This window comes from Dendropsophus ebraccatus, chromosome 10 (assembly GCF_027789765.1).
Source record: "Dendropsophus ebraccatus isolate aDenEbr1 chromosome 10, aDenEbr1.pat, whole genome shotgun sequence".
NCBI classification, from domain to species: Eukaryota; Metazoa; Chordata; class Amphibia; order Anura; family Hylidae; genus Dendropsophus; species Dendropsophus ebraccatus.
In genome coordinates, this window is record NC_091463.1 from 56,375,292 (window position 1) to 56,388,764 (window position 13,473).

Sequence of the window (13,473 nt, forward strand, 5' to 3'; positions counted from 1 at the left end):
ATCCCTGACACAGAGCTGAGCTAAGCTACTGTATGCTTTAGCCAAGGTCAGTGACTGTAGCTGTGTCCACTGTGCCAGAGATGGGGAGAAAATACTGCACGAGGGCTTGTGTGATAGAACTGTAAGGCCTAGGTCTGACTGCCCAGTTTTAAATGAATTCAGGAATCTTCTGATGTCTACAGAAAGTATAACTTAAGGTTATGTTCACGTGGGAGAGGGAAAAGGAAAATCCTCAGATCTCCATACTGTGGAAAAAAATGCGCTGAAATTAAATTGCAACGCAGACTTATTTAAGAGTTCCCCCATTGACTTTAATGAGGAAGTAAAGATTGCAATAAATGTTCATGGTTGTGGATTTTGCTAGAGATGCTCTGGGGCCACAGGAAACTGTAAAGCTGCAAATTGTACATAGTTACTAACCCATCTGAGAGAAAACTGTCCATTATTTGCCCATATCGGCCAATCACAGCTTGGATTTTATTTCTCCAATTACTCTTGTAAAATGAAAGCTGAGCTGTGATTGATTTCTATAGGCAGAATGGGTGGTTGTTGACTTTTTTTTTCCTGTGTAGATTTTTTTTGTTTAGATTTGTATATTTTATTCTGCATAAATACTCCTATAACTAATGGTGCGTTTACACAGGCAGATTTATCTGACAGATTTTTGAAGCCAAAGCTAGGAACAGACTATAAACAGGGAACGGGTCATATAGGAAAGAGTGAGATTTCCCCTCTTTTCAAATCCATTCCTGGCTTTGGCTTCCAAAATCTGTAAAATAAATCTGCCTGTGTAAACGCAGCATTAGCATCTGCTACCTTTTACCTATCCTTGGTATTGTCTGCATGGAGTAGTCTGGACAGGAGAACATTACATGTGTGAGTGCATGTCTCCTTTAATCCTTAGTCCGGGACTTGTCAGGCAAATTAGACAGACAGTAACTTTCACTTAGGACAAAAGAAAAGCTGAGTCTTGCTGAGCTGGTTTGGCCGGTGAGGTTTGTTCTGATGGTTTACAGCCGGTTACAGAAGGATCATGATGCTGGCAGACATCACAGACTTGCAAGTATAGAAATCCACAGGAGTAGCCCTGTGTATAATAGAGCAGGGAGGCCAGGTTACATGCAAATCAATGGAGGCACAGAGCTATAATACATAACTAAGAACATTCTTAGCTAGGAATTCTAGTATACAATCTGTTCAAGGGTCCAGGACTACTTTACCTCTAAGGGTTGTGACTGCTCACCCCACTGAGTTGTGCAGAAATGTATGGCCACCATCTGTGGATACCTCAATACTCAGGGGAAATAGTTCCTCATGTATACATCTATGGGATACGCATACTACTTTTGTATTTTGACACCGAGGGTGGGTGTGCCTGTCAGTGACCCTGCAAGAAAGAATATCCGTAGTCAGTGCTGTAAGTTGATGCGGTAGAAGTAGATGCATTCGTCTCCATTCAGCAATTTTATACACACAATGGAGTTTGAAGACTTTTGTTATAATGCAGTGTGCTAGCTAGAACATGGTTATGTCTGGAGTTACCTTTGTACATTGCTAAGATACAGAAAACATGATTTAGCTCTGAGACATTATACAAGTAGAATGGTGATGGCCACAGGGCCGTTAGAGGAGTTTGCTCCCCCCCTTTCCCATGTTCCTAAGCTGATCTCATTCTCTTCCAGCATGAAGTCCCTTAAAAGCAGGGAGGGGGAACCTTCGGCCCTCCAGCTGTTGCAAAACTACAATTCCCATCATGCCTGGACAGCCAAAGCTAACGTTTCGGCTGTCCAGACATGAGGGGAATAGTAGTTTTGCAACAGCTGGAGGGCCAAAGGTTCCCCCTCCCTACTTTAAAGGAACACTGACATAAAAAAGCGCTCTAAAATTTTACAGCACTTACCCCCTTTAAGTGTGCCTGTGGTGTCAAAGTAATTTTTAAAGCCTTTTTTTTAAAGGGGTTGCCTAGGAAAAAAAATATTTCTTTTAAATCAAATTTTGTCAGAAAGTTATATAGATTTGTAATTTACCTCTATTTAAAAATCTCAAGTCTTCCCATACATATACTGTAAGCTACTATATATCCTGCAGGAAGTGTTATTTATTTACATTCAGAAACAGTGCTCTCTGCTGACATCTCTGGCCGAGTCAAGAACTGTCCTAAGCAGGAGAGGTTTTCTATGGGGATTTGCTGCTTCTTAGGACAGTTCCTGACTCAGCCAGAGATGTCAGCAGAGAGCACTGTTTCTGAATGTAAATAAACAACACTTCCTGCTGGATATATAGTAGCTTATATGTATGGGAAGACTTGAGATATTTAAATAGAAAGTTATATAGATTTGTAATTTACTTCTGACACCAGTTGATTTTAAAGAAAAATTTTTTCCTGCTGGGCAACCCCTTTAAATTAACCCCTCAGAACAAATGCGGACAGAATAAACAGAGGTGTTAAAGAAGCCTTCCACTAAGCACTGAACTGCTGAGATGAAGGTGAAGTCTTGACATTACCTTTCAGTGAAGTAAGGATCCTTTGCAGGACAGAGAGACAGGCTCACAGATTGTAGGTAGACAGCCTATGCTTTCCTGCACATGTTGTAGCAGTAGGTAAACTCATCCTCATCCTCTGTTAGGTCCTTCTCTGTCTATTGCTAAAGACAGACTGAGCCTAACAACAAACTGTGAACAGCAGATCTCAGAGCAGTGAGACACCTAGAGGCCAAGACTTTTCTGGTAAATGTAGCCATTTATAAATGTGTTAGGAATGAAATTGGTGATAAAATGAAAGAAATTCTATTATGTTTTAGTAAATGCTTGTATTCCCCAAAAATTCGGGAATATTTGTTCTCACGGCTCTTTGCAAGTCTTCTGTTATTTTTACTAAACATGTGACGAAATGGCAAAGTGTTACCAGTTTGGAGGGTGTTCCTTCATTGCTTGTCTACATTGATAAAATAGTATCAGACGGTGTGTGTGTGTCCCCCCCCCCCTCCCCAGCTGGCAACACCATACAAAAAATCTGTCAGATAAATCTGTCTATGTAAACGCACCATAAAGGTGCTTTTACACAGAAAGATTTATCTGACAGATTTTGGAAGCCAAAGCCAGGAATGGATTTGAAAAGCGGATAGATTCCAGTCTTCCTTTATGATCTGATCCCTGTTTATAGTCTGTTCTTTGTTTTGGCTTCAAAGATCTGTCAGATAAATCTGTCTGTGTAAACGCACCATAAGAAAGGGGGAAATTATAGAGGACCTTTGGCATTTTATGACCTACTTTATCTTGTATTCTAATTAAAACAAAGAATTATGCAAGTAAATCTAAATATCCTGTTCATCTCTAGGTATATTGTTTTTGTAAATTGGCTTTGGCACAAGAAAACGTCTGCCTGACATATGTAGTGCCGAACTTCACTTTCTGTATCTATCTGTAGTATTGCCAGTGATTTAGAGATGAGCGAACCTTGAGCATGCTCGAGTCGATCCGAACCCGAACTTTTGGCATTTGATTAGCGGTGGCTGCTGAAGTTGGATAAAGCCCTAAGGCTATATGGAAAACATGTATATAGTCATTGGCTGTATCCATGTTTTCCAGACAACCTTAGGGCTTTATCCAAGTTCAGCAGCCCCAGCTAATCCAATACCGAACGTTCAGGTTCGGACCGACTCGAACCCAAACCCGGTTCGCTCATCTCTATTAGTGATATGCCATCTCTTTACTGGATGCGATTAACCCTTTAAATGCTACCAATAACTGATTAGTCTGTTTGCTCTTCATTTCTTTTGCCTCTTTACTTCCTATTGCTATGGAAATGTACATTTCAGGATGTATTATTGTGCGTCCTACTTTTCTCTAAAGTTACATAGTGCATGTAAACTAAAACTTCAAAGGATATCTGCAGAGGCTGGGTTTATTGAGTAAGGATCTGTGCAACTTTGACAAGGGCCAAACTGTCATGGTTGGATGACTGTTACAGCTTTTCCAAAATGGTGGCTTTTATGAGGGGGTTTGAGGATTATGACAAAGAGTTCAAGGAGGTGACTTTGTTTCCAAAATCCCCACATCCCAATCCTAATAAGAATCTGTGTCTGATTCATGGAGGACCTAAAGGATCTGCTTTTTACATCTTGGTACAGATACAGTAAGGGTGGTGTTACACCGGACAATCATTGTTTAAAAAATGATTGGATTGTTCGGATTTGAATGATAATTGTTTAGTGTAATAACAGACAATGATTAAACGACCAACGTGAAATAGTTGGTCATTTGATAGAATTTGGACCTATTTTTATTGTTGATCGTTTGCAAATCGTTCGCATGTAATAAGACGTTCACAGTAGCGACGACAGGACGACCGCAAGAATGATCTTAAGTAATGATCATCATTCGGTGTAATTGGGTGAACGATTTCAAGTCGTTTTGAGACTGTTAATCGTTAATGATTATGCAAACGATAATCGTCCGGTGGAATAGGGCCCTTAGGGTACTATTCCACTAAGACATTTTTCAACGATTAACAGTCTTAGTGGAATAGTACACTAAGGGCCCTATTCCACCGGACGATTATCGTTTGCATAATCATTAACGATTAACAATCTCAAACGACCGCTATTTCGAAACACCTGAAAACGTTCACTCACTTCCATGGAACGATAATCGTTACTTATGATCGTAATTGCAAACGTTTTTCTTCGCTATTTATTCGCTATTGCGTTCGTATCTATTGCGAACGACCGAACGATGTCTTATTCAATGCGAACGATTTGCGAACGTTTTGCGAACGAGCAACGATAAAAATAGGTCTAGTTCTTATAAAGCGATCAACGATTTCTCGTTCAATCGTTCATCGTTAACTGCATTTCAATCGAACGATTATCGTTTAGATTCGAACGATTTAACGATAATCTGAACGATAATCGTTCGGTGGAATAGGGCCCTAAGACCTCCCCATCAGAGATGAGCACAAGTCCAAATGTTCGGCATTTCACTACTCGTGGCTGAAGTAGTTGGATGCAGCCCTAGGGAGTCTGGGAAAACATGGATACAGCCTACAGCTTGTGGCTGTATCCACATTTTCCAGGATTTCCTAGGCCTTCATCCAACTACTTCAGCCACCGTTATTCAAATGCAAATTGATCAGACTTGTACATGCTTGAGTTGCGCTCATCTCTAATCTTCATGTCTTGTTTGATCAGAGATATTCTAGCAGCACAGGGATGACCTACACAGAATAAGGCAGGTGATATGACCTATTGGTGTATGTCTACACAGTTATATGTATATATTGGTGGCATATTCGACAAGATGTGCACACCTCCTTTTAGACATGCTGAATCCAGTGGCAGTGGGAGGCTACTGAAAAGCGGCATGTGAGGTGTTGGTCTTAGTAATGACCCTCATACACGTTTCCCTGTCTTTGATAAGAGAACTCTAGTATAGCATAGTGTGCTTCTGTCTCTTAAAAGGAGTGGATGTGACTAGAGATACATGAGACATTATGGTAAAGTGCCGCAGTAATGTGATGCCTATTTGGGTTGGTTCAAAGTATGTGTGTTGGGGGGGGGGGGTATAAGATTTACTCCCTTACAAACAAAAATCACTTTTGCTGGGAAGTTTTTAACAGAAGAATGGTTCAGGGGTAAAAAAAAAAAGTGCAGTAATTTGCAATGTATGGGCAAAGATTCACTTCTGGAAGCGGTGCATAGTGCTGCCGCTGCAATGCATAAGTCTTATTCCGCTGTCATTTTTTAAATGTGGGTAATAAAATAAAAGGGTGATCTGAGTGGTTGCTGTGGGCAATATCTCTACTTTTTCACATTATAAGCTTTTATAAGTCAGTCCCATTCTAAATGATATCCAGGAGTACTATGCCGTACCCGGGCCTTTCCAGCTTGGCGCTTCTCTGCTCTCCTTATTTCTAGGTACCTTTGCAGTTCACACAAGGACATGTCGCTTTTATTGCTGTTTGACAGAGTGTGCAGCCAGATGAGCCACCTTAGCTGCGGGGTCTGCATTACTCCCGAGAGTATTAAAGATTAATAAACTATACAGTGTTTAAAGAAAATTAACAATTATTTATAGTCTATGGATATAATACGGTTGTGGCGGCTGTAATACCTGAGATTCAGGAAATAGGTAATTCTGTTACTGTGCTGGTGGGTTTGGAAGGCACATGTTGAAAATTTGAGCCCACTCGGATTACATGTTACCAGGTTGCTTTCATGGGTAAAAGAGCTAGTCTAACAATAACATTATATTATCGATATGTGTGTGTGTGTGTGTGTTCTTTACCTCCACTTTTGGCTTCTGAGCATGGACATTAATTCTTGGTAAACTTTGGTTTAGATGTACTGTAGTCCTCTTGTTCTATGTGTTTCCAAGTGAGCCCTCAGAGTAAGGACAGCATTAGAAGCAGCTGTTCCCACTCTACCCATTTTATAAGAAGAAGTGAAGACTAAAAACCTATGAAGTCTAATTTCGGTGGAAATTTCTTCTGCAATTTATTAAAAAATTATTTTCTTATGGCAATCTGTGCCATGGGAACATGACCTCAATGTGTTCCTTAGCAAGTGTTGGCTTTAATTTTCAGCATGTTTTCCGTGGTCAAAAATATACATCAAACCCCACCCCATCTTTGCAGCCTTCATATGTATACTTTAATGCAACAGTTAAGCCTACAGCTAAGCCTAGTATAGAACAGATTTAGGAAAGTACAGACCGAGCCTTAGACTCATACTTTATACATGGTATTGCCATCTGAATGTGGGGACCATAGCTTCGACTATACCAATGCTTCCAGCTGAAGATATCTCCATAAGGGTATGTTCCCACTACGTAATACGCGCAGAGACTTCAAGCAGAGTTTATGGGACAGGCGGAACTCCAAGCAGAGGCCACTCGGCAGAATCTGATTGCAGTCTCTGTGCGTATTCCGTAGTGGGAACTGCTGCATCTCACTATACAAAAACTGTGTCTCCATATTATGGATTCACACTACTCCGATCTGTTTATATGAACCCTAAAGAAAAATGTTAATGCATCACGATAATTTTATCAATTTTTAATTATTTAATAATATATATATTCTTAAGTGGTATTCCCGTTTTAGGGTATGTTCACACTGAGTGAGTAAATCTGGCAGAATTCTCAGCAGTATACCGCCTGCCTCAGTGTGTCATAGCCTGTCTATGGGAGAGCTCGTGCGCCTCCGTTGCCGCCAAAAAATTTACATGAACATACCCTTAGAATGTAATCACTTGGATGTGAGAGTCTTCTGCATGGTGGGAGCACCTCTGGGACCACTGCTGGTTCCGAGCATCCCAAGTGTTTGCATTGTGTGAAATAGTGCCCTAAGAGGAAGCTGGACAGGTAGTGTATCCATCCACTGGTCATGATGGAAATCTGTGACTTTATACATTGTATTGGCATTCATTTATACGTAGATACGGCATACTAAATTAGATGTAAAGTTGGCGTGCAGTTCACGATAGATATACTGTAGATCCAGTGAGTTGTTGCATAATGCATCTTTCTAAAATCGACATTATTTCTAATGAAGCAATTGGAACGGTTCCGTATTCTGTAATTGCTGGCTGCAGCCAATGAGGCTTATCTTCTTCTATGGTCTACAAGACTGTGGCTTTCTGCTGAATGTCACAGCGACATGACTAGAGTCTCCATAGAGAACATGTGATGAGCTGGAACAAAATAGAGTAACCTTCACAGCTAATGAATGGCAGCGGCGTCAGGAAACAAGAGCTCTGTGTCTTTTTGTAAATGCAGATCCTGTAGACTGTGTTCTTCTTAGGTAGCTTTGAATGCAAAGAATAGTGTTTTTATTGTGTTCTAATGTACTTCAAAGAGAGTTACAATGTCTGTATGTCAATCTCTGTACAATCAATACCTCAGTAGGAATAAATTCATCTGTGTATTGTCATGTATCTTACAATATATTTGACTTCATGAAAGTCCAACAATATGATCCTTTAAGTTCCCTATGAGATTTGACAGTTTAGGGCAGCAATTTAGTCTTTTTCTATGGGGGGCTCACTAACCGGAAAATTATGAGTTGGTTTTAATTTAACCAGCTAAAATCTGTAGATTTCCTTAAAGAGGATGTACCACTAGGTACTTTAATCTGAACCGACGGATCGAAAGGCGCCGTCACGGGGAAGCCGGTGCCGTGGTCCGTTTTTCAGACCGCGGCCTGGTTCCCGTGCACGGCGCCGTTCTATGCACCGGAACCGGCCGGTGCTCAAGCACTGGAGGCCAGCCGAGCCGCCCCCATTGGGAGGGAATTCCCTCCCCTCTATGATGCGGCTCCATTCATTCTAATGGAGCCGCGTCATACAGGGGCGGAAATTCCCTCCCACTGAGGGTGGGCCGGCCTACCTCCAGTGCATGAGCACCGGTCGGTTCCGGTGCATAGAATGGCGCCGTGCACGGGAACCGGGCCGCGGTCTGAAAAACGTGACAGCGCCGTTCGATCCGTTGGTTTAGATTTAATAGGATGTACCTGGTCGTACATCCTCTTTAAAGAGGACCTATAGCTAGTGAGTGGAGACTACATGCTATAATGTCTTCCTTACATGGAGGACATTATAGGGCAGCACTGAGCAGTGTAACTTGCGATTCAAGCACTGGGGTAAGACCTACAGTATAAGCTCTCTCTGCACAAAGAGACATCCATACTAAACCTGCCTGCCCAGCCAGTCATTGGTCACAACAGTGTCCTGTTTCAGCCAGTTCCTTCATACCTTAGAGCAGGGAGAAGTGGCAAGACACTGGAATGGGAGCTCTAGGGGACCAGGGTGAGCAAATATCATTTGTTTGTATATGGGAATTTTTATGTATGCGAACATCAGGTTTTTTTTTTTTTAATACTAAACCCCATTTGACATGCTTTATTTTGGGTGGCGGTATGCTAGAGTCTCCAGTAGACTTTCAGCTAGGGCTGGGCGATTAATCGAATTAATTCGATTAATCGTCCAGAACGTTGAAATCGATTTGATTTTTTGTGAAAATCGTAAATTCGATTTTCACAAAAAATCATTTCGGTCTGCGGTGCCGGGGAGGAGCTGAGAGAAGGGGGGTTGCGGTGCAGGCCGGCGGGAGAGCCGCAGAGAGGCGGTGTGGGTGAGCGGGGAGAAGATGCTGGGTGGCCAGGCTGGAGAGGGGCGGTGCAGTGCCGGCGGCCTCCAGCCACTGACAGCGCCGCCGCTGATCTGCCCCCGCCCCCTCCACTGAGCATCCCGCTCTCCTCCCGGCCAGATATGGAGGTCCCGGGTCTGTGGAGGAGGAGGCCGCAGGGACTACAGTAGGTGGTGATCGCGGCGCTGCTCGTCCTGGAGCTATACAGCGGGATCGGGGGGCTCGGTGCAGACCCCCGTTCCCGTTGTATAGCTCCGTGACCCGCAGCTATGCGATCACCACCTACTGTAGTCCCTGCGGCCTCCTCCTCCACAGACCCGGGACCTCCATATCTGGCCGGGAGGGGAGCGTGTGTGTGGAGGTGAGAGGAGGAGGAGATGTATGTGCCCTCCTGCTCCAATCACCTCCAGCTGCACCAGTCACCCCCCAGTCCCCTCAGTGTCCCCCCAATCCCCTCATTGTTCCCTTCAGTGTCCCCCCCCGAGTCCCCTTCAGTGTCCCCCCCGTCCCCTCATTGTTCCCTCAGTGTCCCCCCCGTCCTCTTCAGTGTGTCCCCCCCCCAGTCCCCTTCAGTGTCCCCCCCCAGTCCCCTTCAGTGTGTTCCCTCAGTGTCCCCCCCCAATCCCCTCAGTGTTCCCTCAGTGTCCCCCCCAGTCCCCTCAGTGTCCCCCCAGTCCCCTCAGTGTCCCCTCAGTGTCCCCCCAGTCCCCTTTAGTGTCCCCCATTGTCCCTCCAGTCCCCCAGTGTCACCCCAGTCCCCTTTAGTGTCACCCCAGTCCCCTTTAGTGTCACCCCAGTCCCCTTTAGTGTCCCCCAGTGTCACCCCAGTCCCCTTTAGTGTCCCCCATTGTCCCTCCAGTCCCCCAGGGTCACCCCAGTCCCCTTTAGTGTCCCCCAGTGTCACCCCAGTCCCCTTTAGTGTCCCCCAGTCCCCTTTAGTGTCCCCCAGTCCCCTTTAGTGTCACCCCAGTCCCCTTCAGTTTTACCCCAGTCACCCCTCATCTATACCTGTACTACTACACCCCTTATCCACTATACCTCCACTCCTACACCCCCTATCCACTATACCTCCACTACTACACCCTACGTAGATGGAGGCACAAACATGATTTCCTATACTATATGGGGCCTCTGTTACACTGGAAATCAATACAGTTGTTGTCTAAAATATTAAAATAGTATCTGATGCTGCAGGGAGAAAATGTTCTGTTTATTTAGCAAAAAAGGAAAAAAATCGAGATTTAAATCGAGAATCGTCAAAAAATTTTTAAAAAAATCGAGATTTTATTTTTTGCCCATATCGCCCAGCCCTACTTTCAGCCTTACTGACTTTGACAATATTCTAAAGAACTTAAAGAATAAGGAGCCATTAGAGATGCTCGGGTTTGTCCAAACCCGAATGCTCTGCATTTGATTACTGGTGGCCGAAGAAGTTGGATGCAGCCCTAGGCTATGTTCACACACAGTATTTTGGTCAGTATTTCTTTCAGTATTTTGGTCAGTATTTATAGCCAAAATGAGGAGTGGAACCAACAAGAGAATAATTATAATAAGATTTGCACAATTTCTGAGTTTCCAGCCAACTCCTGATTTCAGTTAAAAATACTGAGCTAAATCCTGAGCAAGATACTATGTGTGAACATAGCCTTAGGCTCTATCAATGTTCTCCAGGCATCCTTGAGGGTCCCTCACCTCTAGGAGCCATCTCTTATCTCTCAAGACCTTACTTTGGTTCTTTTTATATAAGAGTTTTTAATGACAGTTCCATATATCTGTGTAGACTGACAGTCACTGTTACTGATTTCTGGATCAGCCCAGCCACATGAATACTGAAATGTTGTATACTTTTTGAGCCTGTACTATATTGGAACAATTGTGTACATATTTTTTATATAGACTGTCTCTGTGAAATTTTTGTAACTTCATCATCATTCTTTATTTGTTCTCTTTTCTAGGAGGCTGTGAGGACTGCTGAAGATGTCCGATAGTGTGGATATTGAAGAAAAACCTCCAGCCCCCCCTCTTAGAATGAACAGTAATAACCGCGATTCTTCAGCGTTAAATCACTGCTCAAAACCACTACCCATGGCACCCGAAGAGAAGAACAAGAAGGCCAGGCTGCGCTCTATTTTCCCAGGAGGAGGGGATAAAAGTAAAGTATCAGTGTATATATAACATGAGAATGAGAGCCCTGTCCATAGTGGCATAGTTTGCTTCTTTGCTTCTTAGATGGGTATTGGATTAAATGGTTTTTCAGTGTTGTACAGAGCAGGATAGGAGGCTCATGTGGTTCGAATTAGGAACTATGACAGACACATCCTTAGAAAATTCCAAAATGAAGTGACTCACAGTTGTTCAGTGTTACATAATAATCTTAAATGATATGAAAAGAAAAAGAGCATTGGTCATCATGAGTAGGCTGCAGAATAAGCCAAATATCATGAAAGCACTTCAGTCAAACTTGGTGGACTGGAGAATGATACTGAACTGTTACACTGTGAAATAATGCAGTACATTATATACCTTAGCAACCCCATTGCCAGGGCTCCTCTCCTCTGGACTTGAGGTTGAGGGGAGAGTTATAAGATGGTGTCTACCCATAGGCATGGTGGGCAGTTGTTTAGCTGCTATCCCGTTAGCAATTTTGAAGACAGTATACAAGCAAAGAGATTGTGATTCTTCCAGCCCCTGCCCTTACATGGTCACTAAACAGTCAACAAACCTTTAATGATATGCTGCCATTTGTGAGAATATGTATATCTTGTATTTGATATGTATTATCTTTTTCCCTGCTCCCAGGTCCATCTTTTAATTTTCAGTTGACCCTGAGCTGTTTTGTAGGGACTAACTGCTGTGATGTCTCTTATACATTGTACCCACCAAGTAGCAGCATTGAGGACATTATAGAAAAGTAGTGAGCAGTGTGAGCTGTAAAATAAACACAGGGAGCAGCTTCTTTGTGTGTCTTTCTCTTCCTCTGTCTTACTTTGTAACTAGCAGCAGCATTGATGACATTATAGAAAAGTAGTGAGCAGTGTAAGCTGTAAAATAAACATGGGGAGCAGCTTCTATGTGTGTCTCTCTCTTCCTCTGTCTTTCTTAGTTACTTTGTAACTAACTCTCCTCCTTACCATCTCCATAGACAAACTGAAACCCAGACCCTTTTTGAGCTGATAGTCTGTCTATTCTCCCATGATTGATTTTTCTTAGCTTTTCAGTGTGAATGATGCTTTTTTTTCTGGTTAGGGATTTCTGAATGAGTGAAGAAAGAGGCTTTTCTCTTGTAAGATATATTATAACGTTTCGCATATTTGGTTGTTCTATTAATTCATGCAGAAGTCGGTAAGAGTTTAGCAACTATTTGATTGTTATGATGATTTCATTTAAAGATGGTTTGAAAAGGTCTTCTTTTTCCAGTACTCCTTTCAAAGGTGGTCTGAATAGGCTTAATGTGGTTGTGTTAGAAACTTCCCAGATTTGCTGTGTAATATGTAGTAGAACAATAAAGGGGCTGGGCATGGTCTTTGGTCCACTTTAAGGGTCTGTTTACACAGAAATATTATCTGACAGATTATCTGCCAAAGATTTGAAGCCAAAGCCAGGAATGGCTTTCCTTCATGACCTGATCTCTGTTTATATTCTGTTTCTGGCTTTGGCTTCAAATCTTTGGCAGATAATTTTTCTGTGTAAATGGACCCTAAGACTATATTGGCTTTCAATTGTTATTGAATATGAACTATTAGAAGAACATCTACGATTTGTTGTACACATCCTTGTCATGATATTGTAGTGGTTTTATTGAAGTGTTAGTGCTGGTAATCTATTTTTTCCTATCTATCATAAATCAGCTTTGTCATTGTAATAATACAAGCTACTTGTTTATATGGAGTATCTGAACTTTATGTATGATAGTCTAGAGAAAATTTTATGTATGAAAAGTGTATAAATGAAGTGTGCAGGGAGAAGTCTTAAATCTGTGTGACTTGTGGCCGGGCCTGCACCTTTAATTACCATGATGTGGAACAGACTCTCAGAGAGGAAATGCCTTCAACATTGATCGCTCCAGACTAAGCAGCGAACACACAGTCTTCTGAGTATTACTTGTTATCTTGTAAATCATACCCACATGTTTAAACAATTTGGGGTATCTGCCATTAAGTGTAATGTTACTCGGCTGCTTTTCATTAAAAAAGCTTATATTTCAGTTTTCTTGCACGTGCCAAGGGACTGCTCCGAACTCAACGGAAATATACTTGGAATTGTCTTTCCAACCACATTGGGGGTTATTTGTGGATCATAGGGGAACAGAGTGGTGAAGTTTATGATCTC

General features: G+C 42.5%; 1 protein-coding gene across 3 annotated transcripts in view; it reads left to right on the forward strand.

Annotated features, from left to right (window-relative positions):
- PAK3 (p21 (RAC1) activated kinase 3) overlaps positions 1-13,473 on the forward strand; it is a 142,822-nt gene that overhangs the window by 79,879 nt on the left and 49,470 nt on the right. For all 3 annotated transcript variants that reach the window (XM_069942708.1, XM_069942709.1, XM_069942707.1), the window contains exon 2: positions 11,100-11,296. In XM_069942708.1, coding sequence (XP_069798809.1) covers positions 11,122-11,296 — 175 coding nt within the window. In that variant the 5' untranslated portion in view covers positions 11,100-11,121. The remainder of the gene's footprint in view (positions 1-11,099; positions 11,297-13,473) is intronic.